Source organism: Pteronotus mesoamericanus, unplaced genomic scaffold (assembly GCF_021234165.1).
Source record: "Pteronotus mesoamericanus isolate MK-2021 breed Mesoamerican mustached bat unplaced genomic scaffold, CSHL_Meso_final scaffold_167, whole genome shotgun sequence".
In the NCBI taxonomy this organism is placed as follows: Eukaryota; Metazoa; Chordata; class Mammalia; order Chiroptera; family Mormoopidae; genus Pteronotus; species Pteronotus mesoamericanus.
The window spans coordinates 35,815,021-35,828,188 of record NW_026555308.1 but is presented as its reverse complement, the minus strand read 5'-3'; the positions used below and the strand labels follow the sequence as shown (position 1 = coordinate 35,828,188).

Below are 13,168 nucleotides of genomic sequence, written 5' to 3'. Positions count from 1 at the left end.
ACTCTTTTTTTCAAAACCCCATGGAAGAGGAACAAGAGACCTAACGGTCTCTTCTCACTGTGTCTTTTGAGAAGAGGTATGCTTAGCTATCAGGCGAAACACAGACCTTCAGTTTATTGTTTTTAAGAACCCAGACTTGTGAACATTTGAGCAAGGCTGGAAATTTTGCCCAAACTCCAAGTAGCATGTTCCTTCAGGTGACTAATGTCTGCCCTGTGGTCAGCTCCTTCATCCCGGTCATGATCACCAACTCGGGAAGAATGTCAGCATTCAGTAAATACGAATAATCTGGCTGATTCATGCTGAACATTTTTCAGATGGGGAGAAAGCTTGATGCCAAAAAAACATTTTGAAATGTTTGCCAACCTTTTTTTTTCTTAAATATTTTATTTATTTTTAGAGAGAGGCGAAAGGAGGGAGAAAGAGAAGGAGAGAAACATCAGTTGGTTGCCTCACACTCACCCCAAGTTGGGGACCTGGCCAGCAACCCAGGCCTGTGCCCTGGCAGGGAATCTAACTCGCAGCCTTTTGGTTCACAGGCCAGTGTTCATTCCACTGAGCCACACCAGCCAGGAAGCCAAACTTTTTCTTCTTAAATTGCTCTTTACCTCTTTTAGCAAGGATGGACTTGGTTTTGTCTGCAGCACTTGAACCACTTCTGAAAAGGCCAGGTGGCTATAATTTATTGTAAACAGGCCTTTAAAGTTTCAGATAGAAGACAGCTTTAGTAGCTACCTTAAATTATAAGAAGTAAATCTGTAAGATATAATGAGAGAGTAAACAAAAAGCGAAAGCAAAACTGGCTTGTAAAAATCAACAGTAAATAATCATAAGAGTGAAGTCCTAAACATCCAGAGGGAATGACTGAAGGTTTTGAGTTCTGTCTGTTATTTTATCATCTCATTTAAAATTGGCTCAGTGTTTACATTCTTATATGTGAAAATTAACTGAATTTAAAATTTTTTCCCAATAAGTAACACATGGATTGTACCTATTCTTTGGATGAAAAATGGAACTACACAGTCTTTAGTCTGGCTAGATAAAAGCACCAGTAAGTAACACATTTTAAAAATATCTTCATAAATATATATTATAAAAAGTTGAAATATTTAGCTTTTGAAAAACTATCTTGTTTAAAACTAAAGTATTACATTATTCTAGCTGAACACACAGATCCAAAGAAAAGTTTCAAAACTAAAGCTATTAATGTGAGAAAATTTAATTATATATATAATTATAAAATATAATTATAAATAAAAATATAATTGTATGGTAAGACCACTATATATATTTTAGAATTCCTTTAATTTTTGTTTCATTGGGTTAAATGTTTAGAATTAGGAGGATATCACATAGACAAATATTGAAATATTTTTCAAATGTACCATTTCAAACGTTTCACATATTCCTTTGTAGAATTATTCCCTGAAATGCAAGTTTCAGATTCTGATCATGACTGGGTGATTTTAAATGTGAATATGACTGGATATTACAGAGTTAACTATGACAAATTAGGTTGGAAGAAATTAAATCAACAGCTTGAAAAAGATCCTAAGGTAAGATTATTTTTATACCTTTTATTAAGTAAATATCATTAACATTGCACTCTCTAGTCTTTCAGAGTTGAGCTTTTATAAACCTGTCTGGTTGGGAAGAGACATTCCCCTCATTTCCTATTCTTAGAAAAGGGAGATTTTGGTTGAATGTATTGTGTTTTTGAACATCAATGTCGCCTTTCTACAATTTTACCTTTCTAGGTAAAATCAAGAACACATTTTCCTATTAACCTTTAATTTTATGATGTTAGGCAAGTTACTTAAGTGTTCTACTTTCATTTCTTCACTTTAAAATGGAAATAATATATCTTTCTTATTTGTCATGAGGATTAGAGACAAGTAGGAGGTAAGCATACACTTAAAATTTCTAAGCCCATTATAGATGTGCAGTATATGCTAGAAAATGTTAATTTTATACAAATTATGCTCTTACTCTTTAAAAAGGGGTAAATTTAATCCACAAACTATCAATAACAATCTAATAATACTTTAAATTGTGAAACAACTCTAAGTCTTTACTCAATATGTAAATATTAAAATGTTGGCTAGCTCCAATTGGTAAGATTTTAATTGGTTGAATTAAACCAAATTTCCATTGAGGGAGATGGATGCTGGCTTAGAAGTCTACAAAGCGGGCCCAGCTCTGAAACTTGGGCAGTTCGTTGAGACTCCATTTGTAAAACTAGACTTTTGAACTAAAAAAAAAATCTTAGGTGTCTCCCTCTTTGAAAGTTCTCTGAGATACGCATGCAGCCTCCTCTCTACCAGAAGAGACAATAAAGAACACTGGTCCAGACCTTGGGTTTTTGGGTCAGGTAGATTTGTGTTTATATTTTTGTTCATCATCTACCAGGTGTGTGACCTTAGGCCTCTTATTTGGCCAGTCATGCTTCAGTTTCTTTATCTGTATCATAATGGGTATAACAGACCAACCTTAAAGGGTTGTTGCAAAGACTAAATAAAGTGTTGCATGTGTTATGTTTAACAAAGGACTGACAATTCAGGCATTCAGAACATGTTCAGTAATTTTTAAAAATTATTGTTGCACTTTTGAATAAAGCTACAAAAACCACTTATGAAGATATTTTGTTCTAAAATCTTTTTCAGAGTAGCTAAATTCCTGTTAATTTCTAAGAGCACTCTTGGCTATGGAAGCACTAGGTCACGTCATTGTAGCAATGATTTCTTGAAACCACTGTAGATTTACTTACTTTAACACTGAGGGCAGTTATTCCTACAACATAATTGATGAGAAAATAAAAAAAATTTTCAATTCTAAATCTATAAAATGAGTACTTGCCAGGAAAGAAATGAGTTTACTACCAAGGAAAGAATTAAGCTTGGCTTGCTCACATGTTGAAAGGGATGGAGTGAAGATACATTTTCTAGGATACATATACAAAAATGCTGGGAGCTGTTGAAGGAATACCGTGGGAGGCTCTGTGCATCCTTAGGACGCTAACGCAGAGACAGAGTCCTGTGGCCTGGCAATGCCAAGGAGCTCAGACCAAAGCCTTAGGAGTTAGGTCGGCAATTTACCCCTGCCTTTCCCTGATTCAAAGGGCTCTGTTGGTAGTGTTGTGTCAAAGTAGTAAAAACTTGAGAAAAGAGAGATCTTTTAAAGAGTACTTCAAGATTACCAAAATAGTACTAAATAATATTTATTTAAGGTCTCCTATGCCAAAAAATTCCCCTGACAATAATTTGGGCATTGTAATACAATTTCATGTATACTTTCTGTTCTGGAGGGGTCTTTTAAACTTGGCTTCCTGTTTTATTTTTTTAACATGCTGTTTTCAGGGAGTATTTTGGCAAAACTCTCAGCTTTATTTAAGCTTTATGATTCATGTCTAGAGGGATCATTTATCAAAAACAGATGTATAATAAAGAAATTATGGGGACTACCCTCAGTAATGATCATTTCTCTGCCCATGAGACAATTCACGTGGAAGTGCTTTGTAAGTAGCAATGATCTTTCAATGTTGTTATTCTTTTGAAAATTACTTTTTTACTAAAAAAAGTTCTTATCTTTTTCTGCACATACTGGGATCTAATTTGTAGGCTATTCCTGTTATTCACAGACTACAGTTGATTGATGATGCCTTTTCCTTGTCTAAGTGAGTATATTTTCTTCTCTCATGGTTTCAGATTGTGCCTTGAGGACTTTATCATTATGAACTTCATCACTATGAATTTGGTTCTTTATTATATCCAGGCTCTAATTTATCAAGATTAGCATCAAATTCTGTGGTTGTAGTGGAATTTTATTACATAAAACTTCCTGGAATATGCAACAACATGGGTGAAACTTGAGGGCATTATGCTAAGTGAAATAAGCCAGTCACGAAAAGACAAATACTGTATGATTCCACTTATATGAGGTCATTAGAGTCGTCAAATTATAAACACAGAAAGTCAGATGGTGGTTCTCAGGGGCTAGGGGAAACAAGAAAGGGGGAGATACTATTTAATGGATAGAGAATTTCAGTTTTACAAATGAAAAGAGCTAAGGAGATGATGGCGGTGATGGTTGCACAACATTATGAATGTGTTTAATACCACTGAACTTTACTCTTAAAAACAGTTACAATGTTAAATTTGTTATGTGTATTTTTCCACAATAAAAAAGAAAAAACACAATTTAAAAAGTCCTATCAGGAAAGAGCACTAATGTCTATTACAATTAGAAAGCAATTCTTTTGCCAACAATTTGAGAGGAAGAATATGTTCTTTCTCAAGTCAAAACATGGCAGTTAATTATATCAAAGTCCTATATATTTTCAAAATGAAATTGACTTTGGTGCAATAAGATTTAAAAATGATTATGGAGAATTTTTTTAAAGGGTCTTAAAAGATCAGCAAAGATGATTCAGTGTTTTAAAAGGAATGCTTTAAAGGAAAAGTTTGAAAAGGATGTAATAGAGGAGATATAAATAGAAACAAGATAATAGTGTTTAAATATTTACAGGATTATTACAAAAAGTATGAGAATCATTATTTTTAAACTATCAATCAGGAATAAAAATTTAGCGAAACTACAAGCGATTCAGGCTTGCCTTTGTAAACTCTAGTAAATGTTATACATTTATTTTATAAATGTTGTAAACTCTAGTGAATGGATAAATTTAGGAAGATTGTAGATGTCTTCATATTTTTCTGTGATATTGAGGGTTAAGGAAATAAGATAGCTCACACTTTAAAAAAAGAGTTGCTGGAAATAAATAGACCATAACCTGAGATTTTGAAGTGATTTATGTTACCCAAAAGTGATGGCTGTAGGTATAATTTTAATGAGATATGGCCTGTATTTTAACATATTAAAAATTATTGATTTTATTTATAACATATTTCTTCAATATGAAATTTTGAAGTTCATATTGAAATATGAAATATGAAATGCTGGTAAGTACTTAGCCAGGTAAATCAATATATGTTCAGAATTTAAATTTTCAGACAATAAAATTAAGGAAAATATACATGATAAATTATCTAGTGTGTTCTCTCTTTCTTAAGCTTGTCATATTTCCTAAATGAATGTCTGCTTATTTCATCCCTCATTTCTTAACTATTTTTTCCCCCCTGTGACCTGTGGCACACTTCCTTGTTCACTACTTTTGTTGAAACTCCTCTCTAAGATTACTATGACTTTGATACTGTTGACTACATCCTCCTGGAAACTTCATTTTTGGCTTCCTGAGACTCCAATATACAAAAACAATTCTCCTCCTGTATCTGACTTCTCCTCTTCTTGCTGCTGGGAGCATCCTCAAGACCAGTGATGGCTCCGCTATTTTCTTCTACTTTCCTGTGGATAACTCGGGCATTTTTTAATTCAGTGATTGTTCTATTACGTACATGTACGGTGCCTAGAAGATATAAAGTACTCAATAACTGTTTGTGGAAGATAGTTGATGACTTCTAAATCTACGTATCTACTTGTCTCTTCATGTCGTCTGTTTAGCCTGCGGTTGCTTAAATTTAGCACCCAAGATACCGAACTTTTTCTGTCTCTAAATTGTTCCTACTATCATTTTTTTCTCTGTGTCAAAGGTACCACTATTATTCCCATCACCCAAACTTAAAACATCAGAGATATCCTGAACTCCTCTACATTTCCCAAGTAGTCACATCTTCTTATCAATTTGTTCTTGGGAAAGTCTTGGATTCCCACCTTACTACCTTCACTGCTTCCAAACTAAGCCAAGCTTTCATGGTCTTTTGCTTGGCCTATTGTATTAGCTTCTAGCCTATAGTTCCTTTGAATTACATTCTATCTTCTTCAGCACAAGTGCAATAATGTTTTTTAGGCATCAATTTCATGGTGTTACTCAGTTGCCTAAATACCTTATCACCACATGTAAACTCTTCATCCCAACATTCATGGCTCTCCACAGTTTTAATCCACCTTTCCTATTTAGGCCCTGCCTCTCAACTATACACAAAATAAATCCTCTCCTTCAATTATCTTGGCCTGCCCATCATATTAATTCCCACTTTATCTTCTTTGTCCTAAGTTGTCTTCTTCTTTTTCATCACCCATTTCAATCCTACCCATCTTTCATTGTTCTCAAATTCTTCCTCCAGTAGGACTTCACTGACTTTTTCATCACATGCATATGGTTTCCTTCTTTGCTACTTTATTGTATTCATTGCTTTTTTTAGGACCTTTTATTAACAGCTGCTTATGTGTAAATCTCAGCTCCTCACTGAACAAATAAGCTCCTCAGTGGTAGGTAAAAATAACATCCTATATTCTAGTTTTTGCTTATAGAACATTAGCTAGAGAATTACTTTTAATTAATACTTGTTGATTGGAAATTATACTCATAAGAATGCATACTAAATGCACAAATATTCCTTTGCCAAATTGAAATGAAGTGTCTTTCAATGTTGCTTGGTTCCCATCTTATCAAGGAGAAAGGACTTTTACCCCCCAGCTTCCTGATTCCACATACCTTATTGAAGTCAGGCCTTGAAGCATGGAACAAATATGGAAAGTGTACAAATTATTTAGCAAGTGAAGGTTTTTTAGTTTTTGTTTTTAAACCGAACAGAAACAATTATATTGAGATTGAAACAGCACTTGATTTAACCAAGTACCTTGCTGAAGAAGATGAAATCATAGTATGGCATGCAGTCTTGATGAACCTGCTACCCAGGAATTTTGTTTCTGATGTGAGCAACTATGATATATACCCATTATTAAAGGTAATTTCATTCTTTGTTATGTGGTTTAAAAAAATTCATTCTTCCTCCTTCTATATTCTAAAGAGCATCTGTGAAACAGTCCTTTTCAAAAGTAATAGTCTATTATATTAATTCCATACATATATTCTTTTTTTTTTTAGGAATGACTGATTATTCTTTCTAAAAAAATACCTTAGTCATAAACCTGGTCTAAGATATGAGTATGCTAAAAGCTTGGAGCCCTGGCTGGTGTGGCTCAGTGGATTGAGCACTGGCCTGTGAGCCAAAAGGTTGCCAGTTTAATTCCCAGTCAGGGTACATGCCTGGGTTGCGGGCAAGGTCCCCAGTTGGGGGTATGTGGAGAGGCAACCGACTGATGTTTCTCTTTCTCCCTCCTGACCCCTCTTTCTAAAAAATATAAATAAAATCTTTTAAAAAAAAGAAGTTTGGAAAGGTACTTAATTCTTACTGAAGTGGTATGTCCTAACCCTAACCCTAAGAAACCAGCAGTGGATAGAAATGATATGCCTTTTTTTTTCTTACAGAAAAGAATAGTATGTATTAGCAACTATTTTTCCTGAGAGATTTTTTAAAAAAGATTTTACTTATTTATTTCTAGAGAGAGGGGAAGGGAGGGAGGAAAAAAGGGAAAGAAACATCAATGTGTATTTGCTTCTTGTGCCCTCAACTGGGGACCTGACCCACAACCCAGGCATGTGCCCTGACTGGGAATTGAACTGGTGACTCTTTGGTTTGTAGGCCAGTGCTCAATTCACTGAGCCACACCAGCCAGGGCTGAAAGATTGTTGTTCAACAGGATGACTTTTAACAATCCTATGTTCACAATTCAAATACTCTGATTTACAGGGCCAGCACTTAACACCAGAGAGGTGTATTCCAGAAAAAACAAAAGTTTCAAAACTGTTTTTGAAGTTCCAAAGAGAGAGAGAGGGGGAAATTAGAATTAACGAAAGAAGAAATAACATGCCATCATAAACAATATAACAGGAGAAAAGTTCCATTCTTGGGTTTTAAACAGTGATCATAAAAAAGACAGCACAGGTAAAATCAAAACAAAAGTTAGGGAGTAGCTCTTCAGAGAGCTAAGAGACACAAACAAACCAGAAAGTAAGTTAGGTGGTGGTGATTATGAGTGAGTTTCTGGGGCAGTTTGAGGGCAAGATTGCAAATACCTCAGGGTTCCAGACTTTTTTTCCCCACTGTTCAAAGTGCTCATGGGAACTTACTTGAATGTGAGGATGGTACCAATAGAGGGCACTTAAATATTTGTGGGCTTGAGGTGGTTCACTGATAATACCTGATGACTGGTTTTGGGTAAATAAGTGAAAACTAAGTATCTGTTTTTAAATTATATTTTATTGATCATACTATTAGAGTTGCCCTGGTTTTCCCCGCTTTGCCCCCCTCCACCCAGCACCCCCCCACTCCCTCAGGCAGTGCCCCTGCCATTGTTCCTGTCCATGGGTCCTGTGTATACGCTCTTTGGCTACTCCCCTGTACTGCGCTTTACATCCCCATGGCTATTCTGTAACTACCTATTAAAGAATTTCAGTGAATATCATCTAATTTATTCTCAGGCATGTATTGTAAATATATATTTATAATTTTATTATTTACCAGCTGTTAGCTCAATTGAAGAAACTTTATTTCAGATTTAGGGCTTAAACTTGTCTAAGGCATAAATCAGTTTTCCTTATTTTCTTGGCAGTATATATATTAAACATGGGTGTTTTAAGGTAGAAAGTTAAATAGTTTTGAATTTTTACATTTTTGAAGACAACCAGAAATAGGTGGGGTGATATTAAATGATAACAATAGCTAAAATTTATTTATTTATGTGCCAGGCAGTATGGCACAATATTACATACATTGTTTAGTCTCCCCAAAACTTGGTATTACTGTAAACCCCATTTTTTTGTATGAGAAAACTGAATCTAGGGAGGTTAAAAAATAAACTAGCTACACATTACTAACACATAAAGATCATTTTTGAAGAACTATCTGTCACTATTAATGTCTTTTCAGATAAAGAGAAATACAGTGCAAATTCAGTGTTTTGAGCCAAAACTAACAGTGTATTTTCTTTATTGTTTATAGAAGTATCTATTAAAGAGATTTATCTCAGTATGGAATATTTATTCAACTATAATTCGCGAAAATGTGGCAGCATTGCAAGATGACTATTTAGCTCTGTAAGTATTTTTTGAACAGTGATACTTGTGTATAATGATTCATATTAATAAATAGGCTTTCAAATTTACATAAGATCTTAATAACTATGATTCACTGAGAGATTTTTAATGTGATTTTTAGAACAGTAGCTTGAGATTGGTAAGCAATATGTATTCTAATAGGAAATAATAGTTTGCAATCTTCATTTACCTGAAAAGTGCATATGTGTATACAGAGGAATTTATAGCTCTATATTCTCAAATCTTACGCTACTGGTTGAAACTGTTAAGAGTGTCGTACTATTGGTGAAGGGTTTTGTGCTAAGCAAAGTCAGCCTGTACCAATTAACTGAAGGGCATGCAAAGACCACAGGGGAAAAGAGTTCCCTCTGTATATTATTGATGACAGAAATTCTACCATTGTGCAAATCAGATGAGAGAAGTTGACAGTGAAATATATCAGTCATTGTGTGTGATCCTAATGTTGCAAATGATTTTCACATCATTGGTTTGGTGAGGGAAGTAAGCATGTGGTTGTGATAGTCTGGGAAGGGAGTGAAAGTTAAAATACAGTTGTGGTATCACCAGTCTCCCTGGGACCCAAGGTTTGTGTGTGTATGGTGGGCTTCTAGATTTAGGGAGGGAGTTTATAATCAACACTGGTATAGGGATTGTATTTACGGTACTAGTCAAATCAAGCTGAAATCAATTAGACCATCCAAGAAATACAGGGTACACAAAATGCAAATATCTCTTCTGAGTATCCTTCTGAGAGACGAGGAAATCTACTTTTTATTCAAGCCTGTGACTGGCCTGCGATTGTCCTGCCAGTCACAGGCTTGAATAGACAAGTAGATGGAAGACAGGGAAGACTACCTGGGGTAGTAAGTGTGTAGGCATGTGCAAATAAACGGGAAGGCAAAAGTGTGCGCAGTCAGGCAGCACACCTGTTAACTAGCCATATTCTTGAACTGGTTACAGTGAGGTAATCTGCTTTTTGTAGCATCCCAAGACCAGTTCTCTTTGGAGCAGTCTTGCCGCAGCCAGCTTGGGATGGGTAGGGAGAGGGAGTATGTGTGTGTACGGGAATGCTCAGAGCTGTTTCTCAGAGGGCCTCCCCGCTTGGACATTCCACCTCTGCTTATCAGAAGGTCAGGTCAAGCTGGGTTGAAACTAGAGGGTGGAGCAATAAAGATGTGGCTCTTGCATTTTCTGGAAACTTACGGACAGTTTGAATTCCTTTGCCTGTGACTCCTAAGTTGGGGAGTATAGGAAGACACACCTCAGGCACCGCTTACCTGGATTTATTATTGTTCTTCACTGTAGTCTTTTGAACTTACTTCATTTTGAGGCATAATGTGTACCCCTTCTCAGCTATGAAAACCTCTATTTTCTTTCTGGCCATAAATATAATAGCCAGGAGGAGTTGAAGAAGAAAAAGAAGCTTAAGCAAGGAAAAGCACATTGTTAAAGGAGAGAAATAAACCATTCCCTTTCCTTTCCATGTATAAAAAACTTTGTTTTTAAGAGTATTAGATCAAAAACTCTGAAGTGATTTTTTTTTTATCCACAAGGCAATAATTGTAAAAAGGAGAAAAAATAAATTGATAACAGATGTGGAGTGTGTGTACACTGAGTATGATTGAGGGAGATGAAGGATGGCAGTAATTTATTTCTAACTTTTCAAAAAATACCACCTTAGGAGCTTATTTGGTGCCTGAGAGCCTCTCAGCAAACATTTCTCTGAATCTTAAACACATTTGTTATCCACGAAGCTGGTTTTTTTTTTTTTTTTAAGCAAATCCAATGTTATGGGAGGATATTTTAAAATATCCAGTTTTATGAAACATATTCTTGGAGACAGAAAAATAATGTAGTAATATAAAATAAAATGATTTTTTTTTTTTTTTACTTTTCCTTCAAGAATATCACTGGAAAACCTTTTTGGAGCTATATGTTTCTTGGGCCTTGAAGACTGTCTTCAGCTGTCAAGAGAACTCTTCAAAAACTGGATGATCCACCCAGAGAATGAGTAAGAGTAATACCATAATTGCCCTTGTTTTTCTCCTGTTTCAACACCGTCAATTTCTCTACCTTTTTGATGCTTTCACTCTGGGAGTGATTGTTTTTGTTTTCACTTGGTTAATCTCTCTCTCTCCTCCAATTTTTTTCAAGTATCTTTTTTTTTTAAAGTTATCTAATGTAGGTCTATGCATAAAAGTAGATGAGAATTTAGACTGTGATGTCACCCAGGACCTGTCATTGCCAGTGTATTCCTGTCTTGCCAGTGGTTTTTCTCTGTGAGTTTGCTCCCTCTCTGAGAGTTGAGACTAAGACTCTGTTATTTTGATTGTATTATATTACCTCTAGAATATCACTCAGACTGTTAGGAAATGTGATAATGTGATATAAGACCAAACATTATCAGCATACAGTACTGTTTGTACTATTCTAATTTAGTTCTTCCTTAAAACCATTAGTTTCTAAACTAATTTGATGATCTTGTTTTGTGATAGGAATACTAATGACAGTTTCTGCAGTTGCCTTTCTAGATCTCTCCTTTTGATTTTTATATCTGAGATCTCAACATTTTTTTCTAGGTATATAGTTCTAGACAAACATAACTACTATGAGAAATATAATTGCATATTATACTTTACAGAATACCTTATCCCATAAAAACTGTGATTTTATGTTATGGCATCGCCTTGGGAAGTGATAAAGAATGGGACTTTTTGTTAAATATCTACACCAATAACACAAAGGAAGAAGAAAGGCTTCAACTTATTTATGCAATGAGCTGCAGTAAAGATCCATGGATACTTAACAGGTGACTATGGTCAACTTACCTTGAAAGTTCCTGATGGGCCCTGGCATGGTGGCTCAGTTGGTTGGAGAGCCATCCCATACACCAAAAGGTTGCTAGTTCAATTCCTGGTCAGGACACATACCTAGGTTGTGGGTTCAGTTCCTGGTTGGGGAGTGTAGGGGAGGCAACCAATCGATATTTCTCTCTCTCTAAAATCAATACAAACATATCCTTGGATGAAGATTAAGAAAAAAAAGTTCCTGGCAGAAGAATGCAATTAATAAACCGAAGGGAGAACTGTGCATCATTAACAGAATCATTTGGGATTTTGATTCCATTCTTTTAAATTAACTTTTTATATTAGATGATTTTTACATATTTATTTTTTGCAAATGTATTTTTTCAGATTTATGGAATACGCCATCTCTACATCTCTATTCAATTTTAATTACACAAATATAATTGAAGTTGTGGCAGCATCTGAAGTGGGCCGTTATGTTGCAAAAGACTTTTTAGTCAGCAATTGGCAAGCTGTGAGTGAAAGGTAAGAAGAAAATGTGAGATCACGCTTTCATTTAGGTCTCAGGTTTGGTGCTAGAAGTCTGGCTAGGTCACAAAAGTCCTTTGCACTGACTAGAAAAGTGATGATGTTTTCTTACACTCAGTCTCACTACAAACTGGCTGTGTTATGGAAGAGAAGGTCACTTATCCTCAGTTTTGGCTTTCTGTATGAAAACAGATTTGCATGGGATAGTTTTACACCACAATTTCCCCACTGTGCCCCTATGAAGTTTGAAACACAGATCAGAGCAAGTCTTGTTTTTTTGGTATACATGCATATCATCCATTCATCTATTTTATGAAGTACCATTATAGGCCATATTTTATGATGTCACTGTATCTTTAAGAAACAACAATACCCATTATTACTTCAGCGTGGATGTTGTTCATGTGTTTTATTTGTCACATTCCCTTTATACATCTAAACTCCATGTTCTTGAGCTTTTTTATATTTCTCATCATTAAAGATTAATTTGCTTGCTTCCTAGCCCTTCTTTTGGGTAAAATATATATTGACATGCAAATACCAGACAGCATGCCCTTGATAGCTGGTCTTTCTAGAACATTATTTAGTCATACATCCCTAATGATCACATACCATAGCATTAACAGATACAAAGTAGGTAACAGTTCAGGTCCAAACACCTGTAAAGTTGGAAGATACTTTTTGTAAATAGGTTCTGTTGAAACAAAATATATTTAGAATAAAAAATATTTTAGAATGTGAATATGGCTCTCTAAAAGAGCAAAATAATGAAGTGGGATACAGTGTTTTGGTTTGTTTTTGTGTGGACATTTGTTGATCACCTTTACAAAACCAAATAATGTGGTTTTAAATCAGAAATTTAAAACATGTAGATAAA

General features: G+C 35.0%; 1 protein-coding gene across 1 annotated transcript in view; it reads left to right on the top strand.

The window, feature by feature from the left end:
• LVRN (laeverin) overlaps positions 1 to 13,168 on the top strand; it is a 51,950-nt gene that overhangs the window by 29,086 nt on the left and 9,696 nt on the right. The window contains exons 11-18 of the mRNA XM_054589936.1: positions 975 to 1,051; positions 1,417 to 1,556; positions 3,618 to 3,673; positions 6,611 to 6,764; positions 8,862 to 8,956; positions 10,860 to 10,967; positions 11,598 to 11,765; positions 12,151 to 12,288. Of these exons, the coding sequence (XP_054445911.1) occupies positions 975 to 1,051; positions 1,417 to 1,556; positions 3,618 to 3,673; positions 6,611 to 6,764; positions 8,862 to 8,956; positions 10,860 to 10,967; positions 11,598 to 11,765; positions 12,151 to 12,288 (936 nt within the window). The remainder of the gene's footprint in view (positions 1 to 974; positions 1,052 to 1,416; positions 1,557 to 3,617; positions 3,674 to 6,610; positions 6,765 to 8,861; positions 8,957 to 10,859; positions 10,968 to 11,597; positions 11,766 to 12,150; positions 12,289 to 13,168) is intronic.